Source organism: Uloborus diversus, chromosome 3, assembly GCF_026930045.1.
Source record: "Uloborus diversus isolate 005 chromosome 3, Udiv.v.3.1, whole genome shotgun sequence".
In the NCBI taxonomy this organism is placed as follows: Eukaryota; Metazoa; Arthropoda; class Arachnida; order Araneae; family Uloboridae; genus Uloborus; species Uloborus diversus.
In genome coordinates, this window is record NC_072733.1 from 153,875,975 (window position 1) to 153,899,672 (window position 23,698).

The window sequence follows — 23,698 nt, forward strand, 5'->3', positions numbered from 1 at the left end:
GTCATTACAAAAAAAAAAAAAAGCAGTCGATAATGAAATTAAATAACGCAAATAAATATACGCACTTTAGGCGATGATGAGGAATCGATAAATATTAAATGTAAGATACGGTACACGAGAAGGGAAAAAAGGGAGTCAGAAAAGTGTTCCAAAAAAGATCTTGATTACAAGCAATTTATGGAATTTTTCAGAAAATAACGTACTGAAAAAAGGTGCCAAAACAAAGATTTCATAACTCAAGCTGTAGGTTACTTTTTATAATTTCCATACGTACTTGTAATGTATTGTACAAATTGTTGAACTATTTTGCTGTTAAATTAAGCTTATTTCAAAAACATTTTAGCAATAACATTTCTTTATGCAGCGATCTATTTATTATTAGTCTAATGTTTTAAGAAAAAGGTTGTCAAATTAGAAAGGTAAATAAAATTTTCCCGCATATTCAAAAAAACCGGTTTATCGAATAATATTTCTTGGAACCGACGATATTCGATTAAGCGGGACTAGTTCCAAAATAAATGCGTTAACTCTCTTACTTAAAGAATTTTTTCTGAAAGATAAGTAAAGTAAGAAAATATACATGTACATAACTAGAACAATTTTAATTTGACTTCGAAAATTTCAAATTAAGTATAATGTTAAGATTTAGTGAAATTAATTTAAAAATAAGACAGAAAGCAGGAAATGTTTTGTGACACTATACATATTAAAATATCTGTAGTACAGTATCATATTGCATGCATTTATTATGAATTCAAGTATTCATGGCTAAAAATTCAAGAAAAGAAGCAGCCGAAGTTTCGGTCATCACTTAGCCGATGCTTCGATGTTTGGCGCTTCGGTTAAACTGCACTTCCGCTTTTTAATTATTAGCAGTAACAATAAAATAAAACAGTAATTAAAAGGCAGGGGCGGATACAGACAGTTTTTGGGAGAGGTCCCGAAAAGTAAAAAGTGCCCCCTTCATAAGAACTTTTTTTTATTAAAAAAAGTTCTAGACCGGGATCCCTTGCCCTTTTTCGTTATTCATTACGAACAAGCTAATTTTCGGTTAGTAGCTTCATTTTGTCGAGACGCCCAACATTAACTAGTACAAAAATTTTGTAAGTGGTAGCTAACAGGGGTATTAAGGACATAGTTTGTTGATTTGGCAGTTATCAAATATTTATAACTAACTGGGTCTATTTTTATAATTCTCATAATAATTATCTAAATTAGCCGAAAAAAAAATTGTCCTACAAAATGCATGATTTGATCAAAGATGTCCCACTTTTGCAACATGTACTATTTACGAAGACATGAAATATAATTACTAACCAGCTGAATTTTTTTGGTCAGTTAGTTAATATTTGTCTAATTTAAAACACACATTGTCCTACAAATTGCGCGGTATGCTTTTCTGGTTCGACACTCCAAAGTTGTCAATACCAACTTTGGAGTGTTTTTTTTTAGTAACCGTAGGACACAAATATCACGTGATAGATTAGTGTGTTTTGTGCCCAAATAAAACAATGTCCTACGAGAAAACAGGTACAGTAAAATCCTTCTAATACGGACACTATCGGGACAAATTTTTTTGTCCGCAGTAGAGAGGTGTCCGCAGAACAGGGGTTTAATAATATTATTTGCATTGGAACTGGGGAATTAAAAATTGTCCGCATAAGAGGGGTGTCCGCCTTTGAGGGGTGTCCGTTAGGAGGGGTTTCACTGTATATATCCCTAGTCCTACAATAATTGTTATTTTCGTTTTCCTTTGTGAAACATAGCGTAAAGTGAAAATATATTTATTGAAATAAATCAACTTTATTATCTTATATAAACAATTTTTTTTTTACTTTTACACACACAAAAAAAAAATAATAATAATAATAATTTTCATCTGACTCAGACAAATATTCGTCATCGTCGCTGCTGGTATCACTCTCATCTTCATCAGTATCTTCTTCATTTAGATTGCATTAGAATGCAAATTCAGGGTCCTCCCCCCAAGCGATGGCGCACCCGTTAAGTGTGACGGAGTACCCATCCAAAATAAAAGCCCTCAAAAAAGAAAGAAATACCCCCTGAAAAAACTGCCTTAAAATTTCCAATGACGCAATTTGCGCCATGCCCCCCCCCCCCCCCGTCTGTCTCTGTGCATTCCAGTTAATAAGAATGTTTTTCTGTGAGAGTTTATTATTTTACTATTATAGAGTGTGGTTTCTGCGAGTTTTAAGTTTTTATTTTTATTTTTTTTTAAAGTAATAGAAATTATTTGTATTTAAAAATAGGATTTTTCGTCCCCCTCTTTCCCCAAAAACCCTAAGCGCAAAGTGCTTGGACCTTTTACCCCCTTTTTTGCTGGAAGGGTAAGAAGTAATTTGCAACAGGTTTCAACTTTTTTTTTTTTTTTTTTTGGATGTTTGGGTTTGGCCATTTTTTGGCCTAATTTTACTGTACTATAGTGCATTATACTCCAAATTGTTTAGAAAAATATGTAAAGTATAATGTACTTACTAAAATGATTGTTTAAAAAAAATAGCAATAATTTTATCATGAAATTACTCCAGTTTTTTTTTTTTTTTTACATAATTGCCGTCGAAAATTTCTACTTAATAAATTATTTTTCATATATTTTAAAAATAAAATGAAAAAATAGTCAATCGGTTTATCTTTCATAATATAAATATTTTGATTTCACTCTAAATTCTTTATAGCAAGAGGAATGATACCCGATTATATCGTCATTCCAATTTTCCGGTAGTACGACATTACAATATTTGTTATTATGATGCTTTCGAGCTGATAGAAAATTTCGACAAGAAAGCAAATATTTTGAGAAAAATTCTTGATTTCTTCGCGTTTCTCTCGAAAGCGAGGGTTGTCGCACAATATACTGCATAAAAAAAACACTCCATTATTTTGTAGCAATTCACAAAGTAATTGAAATTATTTCATAGTGATAAACACGTGGTCAACATTTGTGGTCGACTCCAACGTAAAATACCTAATACACAGTAAACAATTTTGTGCGCAATGCGTACTAATATAACTGAACTCCAATAGCAAAATGTAGTGAATTAATCTATTTTCAGTGTGAATGAATTTCAAATTACATTGGAGGATCGGCAAAACGTACCACGCAATTTGTAGGACAATGTGGGTGTTAAATCACATAAATATTAACTAACTGATCAAATTCAGCTGGTTAGTAATTATATTTGCATGACCTCGTTAATGATACATGTTAGAAAGGGGGGGGGGGACCTCGTTGATAAAATCTTGAATTTTGTAGGACAAATATTTTTTCGGCTAATATCAATAATTATTTTGAGAATTTAAAAAATAAAACCCAGTTAGTAATAAATTTTTTATTATCATCAAATCAACATATTATATACCTGCCACAATCGAGCATTTTTGCAAAGGAAACTGTTGTGCGTCTCACTGAAACGAAACTACTCACGAAGATTCAACTTGATAGTAATTATTTTTATATTTGGGATTTGTACTACAACTTTGGAGTGTCGGACCAGGAAAGCATACCACGGCAATTTGTAGGACCAAAAAAATTCAGCTGGTTAGTAATTATATTTTCATGTTTTCGTAAATAGTACATGTTGCAAAAAGTGGGACATTTTTGATCAAACCGTGCATTTTGTTGTACAATTTTTTTTCCGGCTAATTTAGATAATTATTAAATTATTATGAGAATTATTTAAAAAAAAAAGTTAGTTATAAATATTTGATAACCGCCAAACCAACAAACTATGTCCTTATTACCCTTGTTAGCTACCACTTTTAAAAAAGAGGATATATATATATATATATATATATATATATATATATATATATATATATATATATATATATATATATATATATATATATAAAAGAATTATCTTTTTTTTTTAAATTTACTAAAGAATTAATGAAGAATTAATAAACAAATCGTGAAACTATCCCTTGACTTCGAAATTCGTAAGTCTTATGTATTCTTATAGATTCACTGCCGACTGCAATATTACTCTCATAGCAAACCAACGTAATTTTATTAAAATTTGTCTCTTGCGTAGGTGTGTGTGTTTTAAAAGAAATAATTTGAAATTGTGAATACTGAAATGAAGAAATCTCTTTATATTAAAAAAAAAAGTTAGGTCAAAGAAAATTTTGAAAGGAAGTCTGTGGCGGGACAGCGTCAAGGAGACCCTATAGCACCTACACACTTACAGCCTTGAAATTTTGTACGAAATTACTTCGAGTCCCGCTCCGGTGGTTTGCTCCTACGGTTTTGTTTTTTAAAATTCTAATTAGTTTTTCTGTAATTAATTTTTTTAGCTCAAATTTTGCGTGAATCGCCTATTATTGCCTAATAAAAGGGTGAAAAAATTACTTGTATATATAAATATTACATATCGTTGGAAAGGGTAGAATTTTCCGCGTTCTACGCAATTTGTTTCAATGCTCTAACGTAATTACGGCGCTAGTTATTGTTTTTAGCTCGAATTTGTTTAGGCTAAGCTAAAATTTAGGCACTATTTTCTTCATTAAATTTATCAGTAAAAAGTGAAAGAATTGTCGCACAGTTTTTTTTTTTTTGGACACCATTGGAATTAGTGGCTTTTTTTTATTCCACATGTAACTCGACCTATGGTCGAAAAACTTAGCTTCTAGCTCCAAAGAAGAAAGAGTTATAAGCAGTTTTTATCAAGTTCGAAAAATCTCATTTCCATTCAAATTATTGATGATATTTGGCGTTGCCATAATTACATCTTTTCGATTTGTTTGTTTCTTCTTTCTTAATCCCAAATTTTAAGGTTGTGATTTTAACGGAAAATCTTAGGCTCAACTCAATTCAAGTCCCGAGCTAAGGTGCAAAATATATTACTAGAGATCATGATTATGAACGCGATTTTTCAAACGTATACAACTGCAGTTTTGCAATGCGCAGGAGCCTCTTAACTAATGAAGTGCCGGATCGTTAAAAAAGTAGATCCGCGGATACGGACCCGGATCATTAGTGTCAAGATCCACGGATACGGATCTCAATTTGTTTTACCCAATTCAACTATCCAAGTGTTTAATTTGTTACGGAAGGTATTCCCGTCAGAATAATAACACTGCTTCTTCAAAATATGTCATTTACGGCGAAAATATAATCAAGACTATGATTTACTCTTTAAAGAAATATCCGTTAAAATTGAAGGAGAGTTGGAAGGAACGGGTCAACGCTGCATTAATGCCTAAACAGAATGTGAAGAATTATTTCTAGCTTCCTCGGTACATGTAGAATACAGGAGCAAGAGTGTAAAGCTGCTACTGGGCAGGCTAGAAATAATTTTTCGCATTTTATTTCAGCATAAATGCAGCACTGACCCATTCCACCCAACTTACTCCGACCGACAGAATAACAGAGACGAGAAAACCTTTACAAACAGTTAATAGAGAATTTAGTTTCACTTTTTTTGAAGAATGCCGAGAAAAACCGAAATGAAGAACAACAGAAACTCCAAAGCAATAATAAAAACTAATGTTAAACTAAAAATTAAAAAAAAAAAAAACATGTCCTAGAGGGCCGACCCGATATTGAGATGGATTTTGCGGGTCAAAACACACATTGTTAACAAATATGAACTGACAGCGGAAAGAAATTTTAAATCATTGAACTTTTTCTCCTTATTTAACAACAGATTATTAACAAGATTATAGCTTTTACTGCATATAACTTGGAGGTTCCAAACAAATATCAAATGCAGAAAAACTTAGTTCTTTCAATTTGAGGCCATATATTTTTAACGTACGGTTAAGTTTTTACTACCATAATTCTGAAAAACGTTAAGTCGGTTTTTATTAATATCTCCGGTTTTGCAACGGGTGGTACAAATTTGTTTCTGAAATGATACCTTATAATTTAAAAAGGGAATAAAACCTAATTTAAACGGAATTTAAGAGTCTTTTATTCAAACATTTAGGAATTTTTAGAATAGAAAAGATCCGTTTAAGATCCATCAAAAAGTAGCGGATACGGATACGGATACAGGTCTTTACTTTCCCTTGGATATCCGCGGATACGGATATCCGGAATATTACTACTCCTAATCCTTATCGCTCTGCAAATTAGTACAAGTTATTTTGAAACCCGGGGGAAGGGGTGCTTTTTGTTTCAAAGAGAGCTCATCATGCATTTTTAACCTGTTTCTTTATAATTGACGTTTTAAATCGTTGCGAATCAAATAAGATTGCTAAGCAACCTTTGGGGCTTGGTCAGCGTTAACGAGCGGGGACAGAGCTCCCTAGTATATTGAAAAATAGTTAATGGTATTGTTAAATTAATCCCGGGAGGGGTAGGTTCGGGACCCTGTGCCCCCATCCTAAAGTCCCTAAATGTTATAAAGTTAAAGGTTTGTCAAAAACATTTCATGACTAATGGGCCATTTTAAAATTTTTAATTAATGCAGGTTTTCGAGCATTCTGTGATTTAGTTAATAAGCACTTTTGCAAGCTTTTTTCTTTTTCACTAGCATTTGAAATTCGAACACAAAAACTTTTAGAGCAGATAATGGTACACAATCCTCTCTTTAAGCGAAAATTTTTTATTCGAACAAAAATAGGATAGGTAGCAAGTAAATATGTTTTAAATTTCAAACAGTTTCGTCTTAAATAGGTTAGATTGAATAAATGATACATCCGTCATTTTGAAATCGTAGAAACTGTATACACGTGCTTTTTTTTTTTTTCCTCTTTTCTTTTCACACACCCCTGCTTAAGAATGGGCAACCCTTTAAGACGCCAAGAATTCGCCAACTTCATTTTCAATAGTAGAAACTTTTAAAAGAGTGAGACTTAATGGGAAAAGAACAGGAAAAACAGCTTGGTATTTTCAAACTTCTTTCACCCCTCAAACCCCACAGGAGGTATGGCTGGAGCTCTTCGACTGCGATAAGCGCTATTGTTTGCTCCCCTAGTTCCTCTGGCATACCAGAAGTGTGGAAGAATTTGGACGACACCCAAAGTTTCTTTCTGTTTCAGTCATCATGTGGGCGACGTGAACAAAGGTTTCAGTCAGCATTGATTAAATTGAAGTTTTCTGAAAAATCATTAAAATAAAATTAAAATTGGGGACGGCATTCACATTACAACGAAAAACAACTTCAGGGTTTTGATTTTAATTGGAATACCTTATTTTTGATAGCTCATATTAATTTAGAGCGTTCAACTTAGCAGGTTTTTATCACTACCGATCATGCTATTTCCAAAAAGACCATCATTACTCTTAACTTGCTACATCAGGTGAAACCGTTCATTGAAAATTCTAACTTTATAAATTAAATTTTGAAATTGCGTACTCAACCGCCTTGGTCGACATTTGACAATGACAGAACGACAACCATAGTCCCCTCGCCAACAAGTTTGAATGACATTGCAAAGGAACAGTTGCGAACAATGCTGCAAGCAGAGATTTCAAAGACTGATCGTTTTTCATTTTCAATGTCACACCACACCCAAGCTAAGAAAACTGAGATGGCTTCATTCGCGCCACCGCACCTTGAATCTGGAAGGATGCACTCTGCCATCACTTGGGCTTAATGGTTAATATTAAAAGTCAAACGTTGTTTAATTAGCTTTTTTATTTTTTGATCTGATGTTTTGCTTCATGTTTAATTTTGCATTTGTTATTTTATGTAGTGTGAGTCAGGTAACTTGATGCTTAACCTTCACAAGCTCATTAATGTTACAATAATGACAATAATACAACACCAATAATTGTTATCGAAAATTCAAATGGGATCTCCTCACCTCTATTTCAACAAAAGGAGTCATTTAAGCCTCGCGGATCGAAAGACAACTTATTAGATACAAACTCTAAATCGAGTTGTTGTTCTTATTAAGGCCACTTAAGGATCCTAAGCACCATTCGCATAGCGAATGTGGATTAAAGACTAAGTGAGGGTGTGAAGATGAGGCCACAAAATTTTGGCCTGGATAGATGGCAGTATCACCGCCACAATTTAGCTACATAATAGCTGCGACCATAAGATTTAATTACTTTTGCTTAGCAACCCTATACCGTTTGTAATGTTTTTTTTTTTAGATTTTTATATGTAACTTAAGAGGTAACTCAATAAGCGCGTAATCAGGAACCAAAGTGATCTTCTGAAAAAATATAGGTTATGTTTGAAACAGATATAGGACACAGTAAAAAAAATTATACATATATATATATATATATAGAAGTGAAAGGACATCTATATTAATAATATAAAGCTGAAGAGTTTGTTTGTTTGTTTGAACGCGCTAATCTCAGAAACTACTGGTTTGAATGGAAAAATTCTTTTTGTGTTGAATAGTCCATTAATTTTTTAAAAAATCAGATTGACCGAAATATTTGTAATTGCAAATTTAATGTTTAATTAATTGTTTAGTTACATGAATTCCTAATAGGTGGCGGGATAAGTTAACTCATCGAGAGGGCGGTGGCCGACAGTGTAGATAGCGGAGAGGAACCATGCCGCACGGCTCAGACGCGTGGTCGGCTACGCTATTGTGGCCAGCGAACTGATTTTTTAAATGCGTTTTTTATTTCGATATTCGGATACATAATTTGATTTTGTAGGATTTTTCTATTGGGTTTTGTTTTCCTTATTTCTTTAAAGTTTCTTTTTGTTCTTGTAGTTGAAGATAGTTATTAATCTAAGTAAATAATTTGATTTGTTATATTATTCTATTGTGATTGTTCAACGTTTTTATTATAGTATTGTTTATTTGATGAAACACTTTAAATTGCAGAAAAAAAAATCGCTTCACTAGCTTAAGGGCAGGGTGTACGATAGCGTGGTTGCTTGCAGCGTTATGCGATGAACTATACAGTAGAAGAATTATTTTGAGGTTTAAAGCTACAGTTAATCTTTTTATTTGTTTTGGCGAATAGTTTTAATTCCAAAGGGACTTTAATAGGTTTTTAAAAGGTGTGTAAGCATTTCAGTTGAAGAAAAATGATCATTTCTCATCAGAAGAGGGGGGGGGGGGAGGGGCGTGGATTTCTTTTATTCAACGGACTTCCTTTAAATTCTTAGCACAGGCATCGCCGTGCGGTTTCTGCTAGTTTATATATATATATATTAAGGTGTTATCATTTTTCACCTTTTTTTAATTAGGTTTTTTTAGCATTATTTTGAGAAAAACACAAGTTAGCTGTTCAAAAACTGAATAAACATAAAGCTCAATCAAATGTTGAATAGCCAAATGTAATCAAAAGTTGTTCTGCTAAACATTATGTCGGTATTTCACCTCTACCTCTCCTTATTATGAAGGTGTCCGGATTTGGCCTGCGTAAATTTAACCCTACCTTAGTCAGGAACGTTGAACTGAAATCGAAAAAAGTCCCGATTTTCTGACAGCAGAGCTCCGATCTCATTTTCTTTTTTCAACTTTTTTTCTTTTTGCATGAAAGACAATCCTCTAAATTTGCACTTTACTTGATGCGCTAAAAATCACGATTCATATGCGAGTAGTATCGTAACCAAGCAGTTTGTTTGAAGTAATGCGTTTTCAAAATAGCTCGAGGAACTTTTGTAGTAGAAAAAAAAAGTTCAAGAATCTTCATTTTTATTACTTAAAATGAAAATATCCGATTTGAAATTAATGATTAACAAGAAAAGTAAATTCAGAAGATTTTTTTTGTACAAATTCAAATGAAAAGTCGAGTTGCGTTGAATCATGTGAACGCGATCATGTCTAGATTGCGTTAGCCGACATTCTTTTCTTTTGATTAATTAATTTTATGTTACCTATTATTAATTAACTATGTATTATTATTTATAAGAGGAAAGCGTGCGAAAGTTTGGGAAAAACAGAGTTGTAATTGAAACGATGGATTATTTTTGCCATTTTTTATTCCTTGGTCGAGAGAAAAAAAGTGAAAATGTTGGAAATAGATGAGCTTTTACTGAAATGCCATCAACTAACCATGAAAGCCTTTAATCGATTGTTTTCTACTTATACCATTTAAGTGCCCCCGTCCTCGTCAGTATTTTCGTAGATTTAGAAAGGCTCATTCCCAATTTTAAGGTACTTTTATTCCACTCTGTGAGTTAAATGATCCTTCGAAAAAATCAGAATGAAAATTTCTGAATTGTGTAATGTGTATCTCTAGTAACACTTGTTTTTTCAAATGAAATCGAGTTATCGAGTGAGCGACATTTTTGCAACAATATTTTACCTGCACGAGAAAAATACCAAGTCGCGAATTTCACCTGTTCTCGTGCTGTAGTGAGAACAATGAATTCATGCGATGCTTCCACATTTACGCACACATGGAAAATTTAAAAATTTACATTAAAAGAGATTGTTGCTGAACGGTATGAGGACAAAAAGAAACAAACAGATGCTGTAAATGGAAATGAAAGACGAAACAACTCAAATAACAAAAATACGATTGTAGAAAATGTCGGGAAAAAATGATAAAATTGAAAACTAGAGATTAAAAGAAACAAATATGAAAAACACAAAATCAAGTGATCAAGATACCTCTAAGCCATATGTCTTTCTCTAAGGCTTCTGTCTAAAATTTATTGAAAAAGCTCTTTCAACATCAGTCTATCTTGGGTTCAGGATTCGAAATTTTAAGCACATCACAAGATGGAAAAAAGAAAAACACTTAAACAAACGCACGCACGTATACATACACATAATTCGCGCTTATAGAGGGATGAGAAAAATAATAAAAATCGGAAACAAACCGAAGAGGCGAAAAATCGTGGAAGATCAAAGAAGCGGAAAATCGTGGATCCACGGAAGAATTTCTTGCCTGTGTAATTTAACTTTTAAAGTAATTTAATGATTTTTTTTGTTTATTTGGCGTATTATTTTAAATTTTTAGGATACCTTTAATATTTTTATGTTTTTTGTGACCATATTCATTTATTTATTGGGATTCTCATATTTTAATGGTTCTTTTACCGTGTTGCCAAGATTTTTGAAAACTTGCCACGATCATGTGATGGTGATCATCACTCTGCGTAATATTACAATTGCGCACATTTCTTACTGCACAGACGATATATTTTTCAAAAAGATTTCTTCGTGTAGTATGGTTATAACGATTCATTAATTTTCTTTTTTATGTTCTTTAATATGAAAAAAAAAATTCAAAATGTCTTCAGAAATTTATACAAAACTTTAACTTTTAGAAGTACGAAACAATCACCAAGTTGCAATTCCTGATTGCAAAAACTTTAATTAGACAGAAACGGATTGAAGTTTTTAATTTTTTTTTAGAAATCAAGGGAACGATTGACATCCGAGCCCCCTTTCTTTATGACTGCAAGTATCTTTTCCACTTCTAGGTTATTTTCTTTGAAAAGTAACATTTGAACCAGTTTCGCTTGCCAACATTTTTAGACAAGCAAAGCGAATGAGGAATATTTTAGCGAAAATTGAAGTTCTTATAAATCAAACTCCGAGTTTCTCTCAATTTTTTTTTATACTATACGTCCTATTTCTTTTCTGTGAAAATTTTACATACAAATTTGTTTGCCCCCTTCCCTGAAATTCATGTTTTGATCTTTATGTATTGAAACTATACAGAGCATCTGAAAAAATCTGATAAATGAAAAAATTACAAAAATAAAAGGAAAAAAATGTGATCCATTCATTACCATTCTCCCCTATAATTTTATGAAACAACACTGACAAAACATTTTGAATGAAAAATGTTATTGTTCAAAGCGGGAGAAAAATCCTCTCAAAAGTGAAGTCATATTTTGCATAATGAAAAGCAATTACCTATTGTAGATGATATAATAGGACCATCTGTAATGGATGTCATGGCAGAGACATCATAATTGTGTTGGTCATATGGTCGACGGAAGGAACACAGAACGAAGGAAGTCCAAATGTTCTAAAATTTGAATCTAAAAAGAAAAACCATCAATAAGTATTGAATAAAATGAATAACCTTATTCAATTTTATTATTTTTAGTTTAAAATCAATTCATTCATTTCTTCCAGTAAAATTTCGAGTTTCAACTCCTGATTTTAAAATATGTTTTGAAGTAAAAGTTTCTTTTTTTTTACTTCAGCTATTATTTTTTACTAACTCAACACACATCTCTAAGAGTGCTATAGTGCTAAGTGAGCTACTTTGGTTTTCCCTACCTTATAGAAATCCAATCCACATTAGTATGCATAATGCATTAGCATGTAGACTGCATTAGTATCTAATGCATTCCCTTTCAATATATTTTAAAGGGTATACGAGTCTTGCGTTATGTAAAATTCACATTAAAATACAATAATTAAAACAAGGAGTTCTAAGTTTTTATGACATAAGTAAAATATAGTAAAAATGTATTGATATAGTGTAGAATATTTAACAAAAGCCTTGTCCGATCTTCGAAATTAGACGTGCATTTTTTTTAAAATCGCCCTCAGAAGTTCTTTACATCTGTAAGACCTATGGTTTTCGGGAAAATGCGAAAGAAAAGTATGATGTCATATTCGTATACTACTAAGAAAATTTTTTGGACAAAGGGCCATTTTTTAAAATTTCTCGAGACTCGCTGACCAGTACCCAGACTAGGGATTTCAAGGGAATGTCCCGTATTTTGAAAAATTGTCCCGCGTCCCGGGGAACTTCCATACGGGAAGGCTAAAGTCCCGTATTCTAGTCTAGCTGATAACAATATTTTACAGAACGAGACATTATTTTAAGGGAAAAAGTAAAGTAAAACAAAAAATGTGAAGTAATGAGCAATAAGAAAATCATGTGGCAGCAAACGCAAAAATTGTTTTTGTTTTGATTGAATGTACAGCGACGTCTCAAAAATACCCCTACCCTTTTCATTCCTAGAAGCCTGTCCCGTATTTACTGTTCTTAAATCTGGCAACCTTGACCCAGACAGAAATAGTTTATCGCGCAAAATGTAGTTCAGAATCACATTTAATATTTGTATCAGAACTAATTGACACGTGTTAATCATATTATTAATGGTGAGTTGTTATGGCATTCCAAGAATTAAAAAAAAAAAGTTTCAATTTTTACATCCAATCTTCAGTTTTTGTCCGTTAGGTGTCGGATTAATCCAAAACAGGAAGAAAAACAATTTCCTCTCTCAGCGTCAGAGCTAACATTCATTAATGACTGGGTTAAAACCATTGAGAAGAGATTAAATGGAGGGAGTGAAGACTTTTCATTCGTGAAGCTAAGACTCCAAGTCACATGATAGATTTTAATGCAAAGCATTGGAAGAAATCATGTTTATTTCGCTAGTTTCACGCAAATCATGTCATCCATTCGTCGTTCAGTCACATGACTTGGGGTCTTCTCCTCAGCTTTTGCTAAACCAGTGATTGATTAGACTAGCTCCCTCCATTTACTTATTCCTGCTCTAAGGTTAAAACATTAAACAATCACGATTGCTTAAAAATTGAACCAAATTAGTTCATTTCAGTAGTTACCTACTTCATGACATTAAAATTTCTCATTTAATTTTAATTCGTTATTATGCTTGAAAAGAAAAAAGCAGTTCACTGCCTGTTAGAAACGTTTTATATAACCTTATTAAGTTCCTTATTGACGTAAGAATATTCTCCAACATCTTTCCCCAGGACCTATTCATTTTAGGTCTTGCTATGCCAAATTTCAAATGAAACAAAGTCCAAAAAATTATAATGATGTTTTTTCAAAGTTAGATTAAGAGAGAATATAGGAGCTGAATGACATGATAGTATTGAATATTTTAACAATTGATACTGCATTTATCATAATACGTGCAATTAGAAACTCATAAAATGCTAATAGTAAATAAGAAAGTTTGACAGTAGTATTAAACATATCAAGTAATTATGACTTGGGTAATTTCTGGAAATAAAATCTCGTCCACTGCAGAGCACAGTGGGGTGAAAACGGCAAAAAGCGCTTAAAAATGTATTTAAACCTCTCTCGTTTGTTTGTTTACAAAGGCGTGTAATAACGAGTTTTTTCCATTTGTATGGGCTCAGGGTCCAAAGTTCGCAGGTTTACGCAGCTAGTTCATTTTCAGGATCATTCTACAGACCATTTATGACTAATTAACATTAATTTCTCAGAGGACATAAAAGGACATATTTTTGTAGAGTGTTTTGAAAAAAAAATAATATTGAATTCTCTAGTTTTCGGTGTTGATCAAAACCGATTTTCGGATTGAATATTCAATTATTCATTTTTTTGCTTTCTATTACTATCGTTGGGCACCAGAGAAGTTAAATATACCCGTCTTTATTAAGAAAAAAAAATGCAGACTGCTTAAAAGCAATTTCTGTGAATTCCCGCACTCATGGTTCCTCAATGTATAAAGGCTCCCTTCAGCTTTGTAGTGGACGAAGGGCTCTAAGATTCCAGTTCTGATTGCCTAAGTAGTAGTCCTGTGTAAATTTATTAATCCTTATTTGGTTGAAGATAAGAAAAAAAAAATTAAGCGCTTTTTGGCGTTTTCGCCCCACTGTGCAGCGGGCAGCAAAAACAAAAATCAAAGTTCGACGGCAATTAGCTTTCTTACCGGTAATTAGTGTTCTTCATTGGTTGTAACCAGGGGCGACTCGAACTTAAACTTTTGAGAGAGCGAAAATTCTCAATTTGCCGAATAAAACTCCAAATTTCGCCGAATGATGATAATTTGGCCGAATCGTCGAAGTTTGCTGAACAAGGAAATTTTTGGAAAGTCACATTAACCTCCCATCGGGACGCCCCTGGCCTTAACTATGAATAAAACTAACTGAACTACTCCAGTGCAATTTTAATCTGAACTACTCAGTGTAATGAAATCAAATGTTTGAAATGAATGAAACCGAAGAACTTGAGCAGAAATTTGAGAAGATACTTTAGGGCCAGGGCGTTTCAGAAATTGAAAACGAAATAAATTACAAAATAAGCATATGGTCGACATGATGTAACTGATGTTAGAAACATATTTCGCACTTATACCTTTAAAGTAACTTGTGAAACTCAAAAATTTAAATTTTTGCGATAGAAATCAATAGTTTTTCTTCCATTCTTCATTCGTATAGACGTAAAAAAGGGAATAAAAATTAATTATATTCCTCATCTGATGTTCTAGGCAGCTAAAATTAAAATTTATGCAATCATAAATCAAAAAGAGCAACTTACATATACATAAAAGTAGTAAATATACTTATAAGAGTCAATGATAATCGAATAAATCAATAGCGATTCGGCATCCGCTTTTATAATAATTTTGAACCTCACTGTGTCTTGTATATTAATGTACTGTCAAAATCAGGTGTACGTCATTTCTAGATAGGATACTCATACATTATGTTCTACATCTACTAAAGGAAAAAGTTTCGTTACACACTTGCAGATGAAAAACACTTCGTTCTACATTTACTGAAGACAAAGTACAATTAATAGATATTTGCATTAAAATGAAATATTGTGTATATATATAACATACCGTTTTACACAGCTACACGTAGACAACAGCTATCAAAGCCCATTACTTGGTTTCATTTTTTGATAAATCAAACAACCATACAGAGTTCACGACTTAAAACCTATTTCAGAACTAAGTTTTTCTTACTTAAAAGTATTTTACGTGAAAGCATTTATCAAATATAGGCAATCCAGGAATAAACTTCATGATCTAGACAGCAACTTTATCCAGGAAAAAAAATACAGAGACAAGAAAACATTTTCTTACGAGCTTAAAATCTTGATCTGCCATAACGGCATCAGAAATGTAATCCAACAACTGCATAAGTTTTACACAAATAACTTTCGTTGCCCTTTTCTGGTGTGACTTCCGCCGTTTCCGCTGAACTTTGAACTCTAATTCAAAGAAATGAAGATCAATCCATTATGTGAAAGAGGGAGGGGCATAAATATAAATGAGGGGTGATGTGGCACCGGAACTCTGTTCCAGTTCTGATTTTCTGGAAAAGCAAATTCCCCTTTCCCATTAAATTGATCACGACTCAGGATTTAAGAGGCGTTCCGACACTAGAAAATTTCAATGTTCTTAATACTATAATCGTATCAACAACGGCAAGGCTGCCGAGTGCCAAGGAGTCAGTTTGGTCATTGGACCCCTTTTTCACATAAAACGTATACTACTCTGATTCCTAGCCGGATCCTCCTAAATGACGGGTGAGAAATATATTATTGTACACGATATTTCTCAAATGCACAAGTAGTTCTCCTTTAGTGTATAATGATGTGCAAATCTTAGTGGCCGAAGCCATATTATTCTGTTATAATAATAGATAATCTTCTTGAAAACATATTTTATATCAGGAGATTCCCATCACCTAAAGCAGCAATCAGCTACTGAAGCCCCTAGGTTCGGGCCGCGGAAGGTCAAAAACAAGACCGCCAAAAATTTTTTGAGTCTAAATTACACTATTAAATTATTTAAAAATAATTATGTAGCCAATAATGTCTTTATGTGCAACTTTCATAGTATTTTAATATTTTGGCATACATTTCTTGTCTGATATGAGTTTTTAACGGTTAGTGTAAAATATGAGTTTTTTCTGAACCTCGATAAAATTTTTCAAAAGTGTCCAAACCCCAAATATGTTACTTGCTAACCCCAGACCTAAAGCAATACTCCCATTCCCCTATCCCATACAAATACCATGATGTCCCATCCTCCCAAAAGAGAATAATATCCGTAAAACAATACCTAGAACTTCAATAGCGCAATCTGCGTCACCTCTATGTATCAGATTTTCTGCAGGTAAGTTATTTCCTCTTAGTATCCTCAACAATAATGAGTTGAAAAAGAACCTCTAACAACATACTTATCGATATGAGAAATACTTAACTGCTTAAAATATTCCGTTTGTAACACCTTTAACGTTCAAACACGTTTGGAAAAAAAAGAGAAAAACTATGTTTAACACTTAAGAGCATATCGTTTTGAAAATTTATCAGTTTCTTACTATCGGTTACTTTTGGTTTTAATTGAAAGAACCTGACCCTTCCCCGATGAATTTCAGCACTAAAGTACTCCTTTACACGTTACTCTTATCAGATTTATTTATGTCTTTGAATGTCGCTTCATTTTTAAGCACTTCCTGCTCTTAGAAAACCTTCTCAGCTTTGCTTACTTTTTTCTTTATACATATTACGCAACTTATTTTGTAACTTTCCCGTCTGGGATAGTGATATCTTTTCATTCATTTAAACATTTTCATTAACTTAAGTGAATGAAATCTTAAATGGTTAGTTGGTTTTAAGCTTACTACCACTACCTTAAAAAATATTTTTTATCTATCTATTTTAAAAAACAGCTATCTTATTCCTCTCATCAGCAACATTTAAAAAATAAAATGTTAAATATGTGTAAGATTTTTCTCTGAATATTACTTTTGAGGTGATCGCAGAATAGTAACATCACACTTAGTGGCTGTTACCCCCCCCCCCCCCTTCCGCTTTCTCTTCAGAAAAATCAAAAGAAAAGTATGATTTATAAATATGCAGTCAATATGGTATATTTTGGTTACCAATAATATATTTTACTACACAAAGGAAAAATTCCTACTCAAAAAATTAAATTAAATCGTGAGTATGTTAAGTGCAGTTATAATAATCTTGATTGACTTCAGGTATATCAGTGATGCTCTACAGTTTTTCATTCGAGGGCAACAACTCATATTCTTATGAATTTCGTGAGCTTTTACTTTATTAGTTAAGCTTTATAAATCTAAAAGAATGAATTATCAACAACTTGTTAGCTTATAGGACATGTTGTGGTCACCGCCAAAGCAAAACTTCGTTCTATACTGATTTGAAATTCATCAGGTGGGAAGAGAAAGGTCATTTCGTTCAGGGCGAGTTTGTTTGGAGGAGACTAAAAAAGAGCGCCCTCAACTGAAGCCCTCTAACGGGTCACGAACAAACAAAACTATATGTAGCCTAAAACCAGATTTTGTGCAACTAAATAAAAAGCGTCATTACAAACTGCTTTTAAAGGTTACGAAGAAGGAATATCGATGTTAAGTTGAACTTGTGCCAAAGTTTACTGCAAGCGTTTGGAAGATAGAATAAATATTTAGAAGGATAAAAGTTGAAAGTTTTTTGTCGTCAACTATTTTAAGCTCTTAAAGGAAATATCACGAATAATATTTTTATGCTTGCAAAAATAAAGGCATTTTTACCATAAAACCATAAATCCTCTGATCAGGACAACTTTATACATTTTTGTTTTCCTCGTACACTCTGATCGTCGTTAGTGAGCATACTACTGGATAATGTATAAGATTGGAGAAGATATGTCATAAATTCTAAAAATCTAATCCGCTAGTTACATGAGAGTTTGAATGATTAAAACTTTTTTTATTGCGAAAAATGATCAAAAACGTATCAACTCAAAAAACAGTTTATTGTACATTTCAACGTCATAAGTAGTTTCTGACAAAGTTTGCTCAAAATAAATTTGCCTGTTAGATCAGGATACATAAGATTTAAAATTTCTCGCTGGGTCTAAATTTGAGTTCTTCAAAATTCAGTGATAAAGTTTAAGAATGAAAGAATGAAGTTTGGGTTTCATTAAGCTCTAGCTGTACTCTTAAGGCGATGCATGTGCTCAGAATTTAAGGAATTTCTCTTGAATATATGAAAATCTCCTCTTCCCGCACACACCATTAAAAAAACAATAAAAGTTCCTTTGCAATGTAAAATATTTCCCCAAAGAAATAAAAAGCATTAAATTACATTGACAGTTGCTTTAAAATAAATAATCCACCAACGCAATTGTTTATCTCCTATCTCGCCAAGCGACCAAACTGCCGAAACCCAGTCGATTAGCGAGCGAAGCGAACTCCAATAAACTAGCGATTTGATCTTTTTAATTAAAATGTTTAAACAAAAACCCCTCTCTTTCCCCCTTTTACTTCGAAGAAGAAAGAAATTAAAAAACATATCTAGAACAAAGGGAAATACGATCCCCCGTAGAAAAAAGAATTTAACTCAAATACGCAACGCTATTTACATAAAACCAGAAGCGATAAAAGTATTTATTTTGATGCAAGGATCGCGCATGCCAGAATAGCTGGCAGATGGCCGAGTTTGGACAATTCACACAATATCTTTATCAAGTATAGCCTATGGGTTATTCTGATGCATATAATCTATATTATTGTAAAGTTTCTTTATAATCCATTCAGTAGCTTTTGCGTGAAAGAATAACAAACATCCATACATCCATACGTACAAACTTTCGTGTTTATAATATACTAGTAAGATGACGGGAGCCTTGATGAATACAAAAAATGCTGTTGCCGAAAAATAAATTATATAATTGAATCCGAAAACTAGTCACCTCCACGTTTTTACCAAATTGAGATTATTTTAAATACTTTCCAGTTGAACTGATGTGGACACACCTTTCAGTCTGAAAACGAAGTAATTCCCACTAGTTATAGACAAAATTAAGCATTGAAACCTGTATTATATTGATACTGAAGAAGAAAGTATTGAAGCAAGTACGACTCAAGGTAAAAAGTTCAAAGGGAAGGGGTCTGATTCAGTAACGCGAATGTCAGTTACTAATACATTTTTGAAACGCTAGTGACCAGGTGCTGGTCAAAACCATAATAAGTAAGAAGAAAAAAACAACCTTGGTGATCAACCTTGGTGGCCGCTACAACGCGATTCGACTTACGCGAAAGGGCTATAACGCGAATTTTTCTTGAGTAACGAATTTTAGAGCTAACGCAAATTCCTCGTCGACAACACGAATTTTTTCGGAAGGAAGTATCGGCTTCGTTATTGGCTACTAAATATTGATTTTGTAAATGTTATTACATCCTTTTAGCATCACTGACAGCGAAAGTTCTCACATCAAACTAGCCTACGCATCGCGTCGTTAATGCATCAAATAACCACTCAGAATATTTCTTTTTCTTTTTTTCATTCTAATTATTAAAGTTAATGAAATATAATGACACCTTAGTGCGCGGTTTCGTCCAAAGTTTGAAGATGAGAAGAAAAAGAAAGTTTCTGTGAAAAAAAAAAAGGTTAATATTCTCAATATGCTTGAACAACTACAAAACTTCGACGGTATCCCGACAATAAGTATGAGTGAATTTTCCATACATATAGTTAAAAGTCAAAACAAAAATATATCCGTAAAAGTTCAGAACTTAGTTTCAATATTTAAGCTTGCAGAGTGGTGTCTAAGCAAAGTAAATATGTATTATGAAAATGGAAGCTGCTCTTGATGTACTGTGGATTAAAGAGATCAGGAAGAGAAGCTGTTACCATAAATAGAAACATTATAAAAGAAAAGGCGAAGCAATCGTACTTAAATATGTACAGTAGAACCTCCATTAAGGGACACCTCCGAATAAGGGACACCTCTATTTAAGGGACATTTTTTCCGGTCCCAGTCCCTTTGAATAGGGACTTCCATATATTTACCTCTAATTAAGGGACACTCTGTTTAAGGGACAGTTTCAAAGCCAAAATAATGTATAAGCGCATAAGAAATAGTGAACTCTTCTGGAATTCAAGTTTCACTTTTCCACTAAAAATTAATTGAGGCAAGTTTGACAAACATATGTGAAGGAAACAAGTAATGCATTGTAAAAAAAACTTGCTGAAATTAACATGCATGATTTACCCTCTCAACAACTTATTCAAGTAGGTTCAGCCGACGGAGAGTGCACATCAACTAATTAGCTTTATATACTATAAAACGTAAAATTTGAACATTAATTGTAATTCACTTAGTATTACATTGTAAATTACATAACATAAAGCAAATATATGTAATGAATTACACTTCAAAATTATTTTTGTATGCTACAAACGTTGTCATTACAAATTTTTTTAATTAAATCTTAATTAATAGAATAATAGGAACTTAGAAATTTGAATAATTGTGACTTTTATTTATCATATATGAAACATTTTCAGTATTTAATCATAAGTCAATGTTTATTGTGATATTATGCTACTAAGTACACAGCATACATCAATTCATCCACCTCCGAATAAGGGACACCTCTATTTAAGGGACAAAATTTCTGGTCCCCTTAGTGTCCCTTATTGAGAGGTTCTGCTGTATTAGAAAAGAACAAAGATCTGATCATGAAGCATAAATCATCACCATCTTTATTTTTCAACTAATGAATATTATTACTGTATCTACTGTGCAGTTCTCTTAGTGCCAGCATTTTATTATTACTACATACTGTGCGTGCCATGTTTGATTATATGTTCTCCCTCGCATTGATCATTTATTTTGTGAATATTAAAGTATTTTATGTTGAATAAAACGGATTTTTTTTTATTTTTTAAAAGCAGTAAAAGTTCAGTTCTTTATGTAAGGAAATGTAATGTATAGTTCAGGAAGGTTTTACAGCAGTTTGAGGGGTGTTTATAAGTGTCTAAGAGTTTTGTATGCTTCTAAAAAAATTGAATACATACGTTTTTCTACAACGCAAAATTTCGACTTACGCGAGGAGTCTTGGAACGCGTCCCTCGTGTAAGTCGGGACTCGACTGTATTCGACGAAGCCATAAAGAGCATAAACTTATTCGGAAAATACATATCCGTTGGCGACGACCACGTGCTATGTAAAATCATGGAGAACAAACAAAAAATTAATGCGTAAAATCATTCCGGGAAAAAAGTTAACAGCATATTTCTTTTCTTTCTTTTCCTTGAGTTCTGCACTTCATCTAATATGGAGTCATCTTCAGAATAAAGTTGTTGAATTTATGTCTTTTTTCAAAAAAAAAAAAAAAAAAATATTTTACACGTTGTCTAATCATTACATAAGCATTTTCATTTCTCAATGGATCATTGTCCAACTTACGTAAAAATACCATTTCATTTCAGCTGGTATTCATCTACTGAATGTAGAACATTCTTTTAATAGTATGCACCATATCAGGTTTTAACGTTAAACAAATATCTTTAAAGGGAATTTAATTGAATAATTAGAAGTTATTGATTGGTATTAATTTCTAAAAAAGGTAGTTTTGAGCCAATGCGATAAAAACTCCCTTTCCTTCTATTTTATCGGCAGAAATGATATATGGAGCCCTCAGGATATACTATCTCATTCACAATCGTATTTCTTTCTTACTAAACGTTTAATCAAAATCGCAATTATAATCCTTTCGGTAATGAGCTTTCTAGCTTTAGTCGGTGCATAAATCATGACCTTTTCTTTTTTATGCATTCAGCTCCTTTCTTTAATTCATACGCTGATTCCTGGTTTCTTACTCATAAAAAAGAATTGAGGATGAGTGAGTTACATCAGAGTTATTCTAAAAAAAATCTTGACCTTCGCATTACTGCGGGGATTATATTTTAATTATTTGTTTGTTAATGTTATACCTGTAACGACTTGCGCAGTTGAGAAACGTTCTTCGCAAATGATACTGTTTTTGTTAGAAAGGGAAATTTTAAATTTCCATTCGAAGTCCAATACGAAAGAAGTTGAAGTAATGAGATATAAAAATCTTGAATTTGAGCGGAAACAATTAGTGATATAACCAACGTATTAATAGTACAAATTACAAAAACTTGCGTTGCTTAGCAATAAACAAAAATCTACAATTTCAGAATGCGCCAAGTCCTACAGACACTCCAAGATTTCAGAAAATGTAAGCAGGACGTGGTGTGCCACTCACTGTCACAAATTACACCAGTTATAAAATGTTCATAGTGTCGGTCCGAAGTCATGAGTTTTATGACATCGCCTTCATAAATTGACTGAAGTCAAACTGTCCCAGAACAATTGTTAGATATTACGAATAGCAAATGACAATTGAATTTTTCAATCAGTAATCTTAAATAGATAAATCAAGGTGCCCATCCCTTCCTCCGAAAAGCAATAGTGCATACTCCCCCCAAATACCATGAAGAAGCTCCCAAAAAGCGATAACCTCTCGCCCCCCGCAGAAAAGAGAAAAATACCTTTGAAAACACTAAAAATTTCAATGGTGCAGTCTGCGCTATGACCCCCTTCCCCTCCCTCAGTGGCGCCCCTGATTAAATAATTCAAATTCAAGACATTATGCAAGCAGTCCACACTGCGTCATCATGAGGAGGATACTTCTTCAAATATTATTTTTGTCCGTTTTACTAGAAACAAATCATAGATATGCTCCACTGTCAAAATAAAGACACAACTCACATTTTGATTAGTTTGTCCATAAAACGTTTTATTCTGTTGTTGTTTTTTTTAAATTATGCATTTCTGGGGCTGTTAACATCAGAAAACATGACACAAGCGCTGTATAACTTTTTGAAAATAATGCTGCAAACAAAGTAATAAATGCATCTATTTTAATTTATTTTGTTACTTTATTACGCATACTTTTAGTGTATAGCATACCGAGATGGATACCTATTAGCTCAGTTGGTAAGAGGGCCCGATCAATAACGCAAAGTTCATGGGATCGATCCTTCATTGACCAGAAAATGAAGTTGTTGAATGACGAATTTTTCACAGCTGAATTCTGATCCAAATTTCCACGAAAATATAATATTAACTCATTGGGGGGTATGATTTAAAACCACAGCTGGTGGTTGCATAGAAATTAGAAAAATATGTCTAATTTAACATGGTAAATCGCTGTTTCACATAAACTATTATTTCCCAAAGGTGTTCTTAGTTGGTACGCCATAACTTCCTTAATGCTTAATCAAACTTCAAAATGAAAATCATTCAAATCATTTCAAAGATTTTAAACCGCTATC

General features: G+C 32.7%; 1 protein-coding gene across 3 annotated transcripts in view; it reads right to left on the reverse strand.

Moving 5' to 3' along the window:
• Positions 1 to 23,698, reverse strand: part of LOC129219195 (orphan steroid hormone receptor 2-like) — a 197,100-nt gene that overhangs the window by 124,027 nt on the left and 49,375 nt on the right. For all 3 annotated transcript variants that reach the window (XM_054853524.1, XM_054853523.1, XM_054853521.1), the window contains exon 2: positions 11,764 to 11,891. In XM_054853524.1, coding sequence (XP_054709499.1) covers positions 11,764 to 11,806 — 43 coding nt within the window. In that variant the 5' untranslated portion in view covers positions 11,807 to 11,891. The remainder of the gene's footprint in view (positions 1 to 11,763; positions 11,892 to 23,698) is intronic.